The following is a 4,895-nucleotide window of genomic DNA, read 5'->3' as shown; positions in this document are numbered from 1 at the left end:
TATAATATTAATATTTATATAAAGTTTAGAAGTAAAAAGATATAATCTTATACTAATGAAAGATATAATAGATATTTTATATAATTTTTTTAAAAAATATATATTCAATTAAATATAAATTATTTTTAATTAATTATTTTTGTATAAATAATTAAATAATTTAAAATTTATTTATATAAAATAATTTTTTAAAAAATAAATTTATATAAAATTATCCCGTGAGAAGAAAAATTGTTCTCGCGAATCAAACGAGTCCCAAATATAGGTTGCACCCTCCGGACCAGGATCTTGGCATTAACGTTACGTCGGTCTTAAATGAGTCGGCTCGCTTGCATCGGCCCCTGGCAATCATGACGTGATCGCTTCGCATCACGTGAGTGGATTGCTGCTGCTTTCTTCGGGTGGTGTTATCGGTGCGGGTCCGTGACAAACGCCATCCGCTTCCATCACCATGGCTTCCGCCACTCCACCTCCCACCTCCTCCTCTTTGTGGCGCTCTCGAGTTCCGTGCTCCGCCGAACGCCAGGGTCTGTTTAGCCGCATCGCTCCCGTCTACGACAAGGTACGCACCACTTCCTCCGAACATGATCTCTCTTTTTCTTTATTAATTCGTAAAATTATTGGAGCAGCTGAACGATGTGCTGAGCCTGGGCCAGCATCTGATCTGGAAGAGAATGTCCGTCTCTTGGGCCGGGTAACAACACCGCTCCCCCCATCTTTCCTTTCCTTTCCCCTTTTTTTCTTTAAATTTTTTTCGTTCCCCTTTTTTTTTAAAAAAAACTATCATTGTTCTCTATTTTTTCAAAAGAAATAATAGTAATGGTGGTGGCAGTAGTAGTAGTAATAAAAATAATGCAGAGCGAAAAGGAGGGATCGAGTTCTGGATTTGTGCTGTGGAAGCGGTGATCTGGCGTTTCTCCTGTCCCAGAAAGTCGGACCTGATGGCCAGGTGCTGCTGCTACCGATTCTTTACTTTTTCCGCTTCCATTTCTTTTCCTTCTTCTTCTTCTCAATTATTATATATGTATGTATATATTAATTGAGAAATCCCTAATAAAGTTGCTGGGTACGCTGGAGGTTTACTTTGGTATCCAGGAAGAGTTTCTGTGCTAGTTAAATCGTATACATAGCTATGAGAATTTCGTTTCTTGTGCTCGAATTCGAATCCCCATTTGACCGCCTACTGGTCCCCAATAAACCCTAAGTAGCATCCGCTTTACCATTTTGCATCATGATGGGGTATGGAGGATTCTTTATATGACCTAGCATTGGATTGTTGCCGATTTAAGAATTTTTCGACATTTTTTTTTAAAAAAAAGAAAAAACTAAGCACATTTCATTTGATATGTCATGATTCGTTCTTGGATGGTAGTTATATCTTAGGTTTCCTTTGTATTTATTATCTGTTCTTAATCTGTTTTTTATTCTTAATTTATTAACTCTGGGCGCCTTTGACCTCTAAGCACCCGCTTAGAGCCTCTGGTTGCTCGTCTGCCATGTACAATCTTTTAGCAACATCAATCCTGGGAGTTGTTGCACTTTTTTTCATATCAAGGTACTAGCTCAGCAATTCCTTTGCACGACGAGGGAGTGGGGACCTTGCATTTACCTTGGAAACAATCTAACCAGTAAAGATTTACATTTATGCAAGGAAAACAACGAAGAGAACCTGTATTTCTGCGCTCTAAACATTGGAGCCTCATCCCTTCTCTACACTTATTCCTCCATTAATCTAGCATTTTGTCATCTTTTTCTCCCTTGGCTTACCTAGTTTACATTTCCATTTTATAATAAAACTTTTGCGTGTTTGCACTGCGGTGCAGATGATTGGATAAACTGGTGTCTCTGAAGATAGTGTGGGTGGTCTTAGATGATGTCATTGCAAATATTCCTGGTGTACTTCATGTGCACCTTTCTCTTTTCCTCTCCTTCCAGTTGTTTGGAAGAAAAAGAAAATGATAGATATTAAAAATGTTTGGTCCTGGAATGCTTTTAGTTGGCAGGTCTTATGTTTCACCAAAATTCCTACAGGTGTGCGCTCTTGATTTCTCAAAAGATCAATTGTTGATTGCTACAGCTCGTCAAGATTTATACTGGAAGGCTTGCTACAAGAACATTAAGTAAGTATCAGTTAAAATGGAACAGAGAAATGTTTTTGAAAATTAAAGGTTTATAGGTCTGCTTGTAACATTGACACCTTATGTTTCACTGGACCAATCTGGGTAAGTTTGAGCAATCTACTCTTTACTTAATGTATGGGAGCCATTTGAAGAGCTATAGGGTATCTAATAAACATAGCTGCATTTTGTAGGATCCCTGAAATTCCACGACTCACTGTAGCACTTTACATCAAGTGCTTCTACTTGGATCTTTAGAGTTACAGCTAAACTCTGTATAAAGCTTTTGCCTGTAGCAGTAATAGGACATTTTTTCCCCTTTATATCCTTCTAGGTGATGTACATATGTGCTGCATGTTGCAGATGGATTGAGGGTGATGCCCTTGATTTACCATTCGCAGATAGCTGCTTTGATGCCATGACAGTTGGATATGGATTACGTAATCTGCTTGACAAACAGAGAGCTATGAAGGAGATATTTCGTGTTCTAAAGCCAGGTGTCTGTATTAAGTCTTAGTTTTCATGAGTCTGATTGTGGCTGTAAGATTTTTATTCATCTTCTTTTTAATGGGTTTTTCAGGCTCAAGAGTGTCCATATTAGATTTTAACAAGAGCACCTCATCTCTGATAACACAGTCTCAGGTACGTAATTGCCATGATACCAGGACCAGTGGTGGCACCACCAATGATTTCAAAGAAATGATGCAAGAATTGACCAGGCAAAACACTTGGGAAATCACTTCCCAAGGTTTTGACCTGGAATGTCCTCCAAATGTGGGAGGAGTGCAAGGGCTACGCTACACCCTAGTTTGTACCAAGATGACCAGTTTGAACTGGAAGTCTTATTTCCATTCGCAATTGATGCCTGAAGTCTGAGGCACCATGTTTAGAATTTCTTGGGAGACCCTGGGATCATGCCCTTTTTATCTGGGTGAAAAATTAATATAGTCTTTTCTTGTCTAGGAATGGATGATTGACAATGTGGTTGTTCCTGTTGCAAGTAATTACAGGCTCTCGAAAGAGTACAGATACTTGAAAGCCTCCATTGCTGAATATTTAACAGGTTTATTTTCTTTTCTCAAACTTGTATATTTCCTTATGCTAACATATTCCTGAATGAATTAGTATCAACTGTGTATACCATAAGATGGACATGTGCACTGTGCAGCTAAATCATTTGGAGTGGCTCAGTTTTGCTGCACAACAAAATCAATCTAGTTGACAATGAATCCTGGACGAGTGAAAATTCCATTTAATCTGATGTTTTAGCTCAATCTAATTCTAGAAATTGGCCCCTTCATGAGATTGGTATGAAGCAGACATTTGAAACTGTTATAGCATCGATGAAAGTGAAGCTACATATTTCTAGGCCTTTCTCCTGCCTTTTTTAATGTTCTAATGTGAACGAGTAGTCACGAATTCAGTTCTCTGGAACTTTTCCGAAAGATATATAAGTGGGTTTTATTTTCTTCGGTGTAAAACCATTGAAGTTACAAAATTATGAGAAATTTTTTGTACTTCTTAGCATTTAGATTTCCATTACTTATGGAATTATGCGTCCATTTTGTTCAAAAACTTATTGCCTGTTTCTTCGTGTTATCTTGGGCAGGAAAAGAGTTGGAGAAGCTTGCCAAAGAAGTGGGATTTTCCGATGCCAAGCATTATGAAATTGCTGGAGGCCTCATGGGGAATTTGGTGGCAACTAGATAGTGGACAAGTACTTCAGTGTAATTTCTATTTTAGCTATCTAATTTCGGAATGCTGATTTTTAAAGAGCATAGGTTTGTAAATAGTGAGTCATGTAGAACAGTTTCAACTACATGGTCGGCTGTGCATGGACCTAATCTGCTTCTGACTGCAGTGCATAAATATCTTAGTTCATTGAATGGAGAATACTGAAATGTGAGTGGTGTTTGATCACCGATCAGGTATGTTTTGACTACTTCTGGTAACAAGACTGAACTATTGGATGGTGGGTTGGTAATCACTGATCGCAGAACCATTTTAACATGTCATTGTTGTCAGTCCTATCAAACTATGCCACCTTTTGATGCAATTAGTATGCCATTCAGTTGATGAAAGCTTCCAATGGGTATGTGGTCCTACATGTATCCACACAATCACACCCACGAATCTACCGCTTTAATTGTTGCAAAAAAATTCATAATCCGTGGAGGTCCTGACTCTATAAATCCGCCATATACATTGCATAGATTGAATGGAAGTGTGACAGGCTGACTCTATAAATGTACTGTAGACATTGTATAGAATGAATGAGACTAAGCACTGGCAAATGGAAAGGGAAAAATTAATTAGGGAAACCAAATGCATGTCTGTCTGCTGCCTTACATTCAGTCCTTTCACCGGCCGCAAAAAGCAGGCCGGGCAGCTGCCTGTGACTTCCCCTTGCAGGTAATTTGCATCCTTTGTTGGAATTAGCTGCCGCCGAATGGGGATGGCTGCCCAGGTGCTGATGTATGCCATCCAAAATAATGAGCCATATATTATGATGATCTTTATCATTCAAAGTTCCTTGATTCTTTTTTTTTTTTCCCCCTCACATAAAGAAAGGAAAATTTAAATTTCTTTTTTTTTTTGGAGAACTTGCACCATCAGTGCAACCTCATCATTCCACTTCCCTTATTGAGGCATGCTATTACCACAAGCAGTGTCATTCATTGTCCAAAAAAGTCTAATAAAGAACACATGGGTACCAATCAATTGGAATAACTTGAGAAGTTTCAGCTGTTTGTTGAAAAGTTGGGCATGGGCACTCGA

At 38.5% G+C, this 4,895-nt stretch overlaps 1 protein-coding gene across 3 annotated transcripts; it reads left to right on the top strand.

Annotated features, from left to right (window-relative positions):
- The first annotated feature begins 355 nt into the window (after nt 1-355).
- LOC105035064 (2-phytyl-1,4-beta-naphthoquinone methyltransferase, chloroplastic) lies at nt 356-3,998 on the top strand. Of its 3 annotated transcripts, XM_010910460.4 has the most exons (8): nt 364-562; nt 630-694; nt 859-949; nt 2,032-2,120; nt 2,481-2,614; nt 2,698-2,759; nt 3,081-3,180; nt 3,727-3,998. In XM_010910460.4, the coding sequence occupies exons 1-8, from the start codon at nt 452-454 to the stop codon at nt 3,825-3,827; spliced, it is 753 nt and encodes a 250-aa protein (XP_010908762.1). In that variant the 5' UTR covers nt 364-451; the 3' UTR covers nt 3,828-3,998. The 3 variants fall into 3 exon arrangements, with proteins under 3 accessions (XP_073104055.1, XP_073104054.1, XP_010908762.1); XM_073247954.1 differs by lacking the exon at nt 2,032-2,120 and having other exon boundaries at nt 356-562; nt 836-949; XM_073247953.1 differs by lacking the exon at nt 2,032-2,120 and having other exon boundaries at nt 356-562; nt 833-949.
- The last annotated feature ends 897 nt before the right edge of the window (nt 3,999-4,895 follow it).

This window comes from Elaeis guineensis, chromosome 13, assembly GCF_000442705.2.
Source record: "Elaeis guineensis isolate ETL-2024a chromosome 13, EG11, whole genome shotgun sequence".
NCBI lineage: Eukaryota > Viridiplantae > Streptophyta > Magnoliopsida > Arecales > Arecaceae > Elaeis > Elaeis guineensis.
The sequence above is the reverse complement of the archived record's forward strand: the minus strand, read 5'-3'. Positions and strand labels throughout refer to the sequence as shown.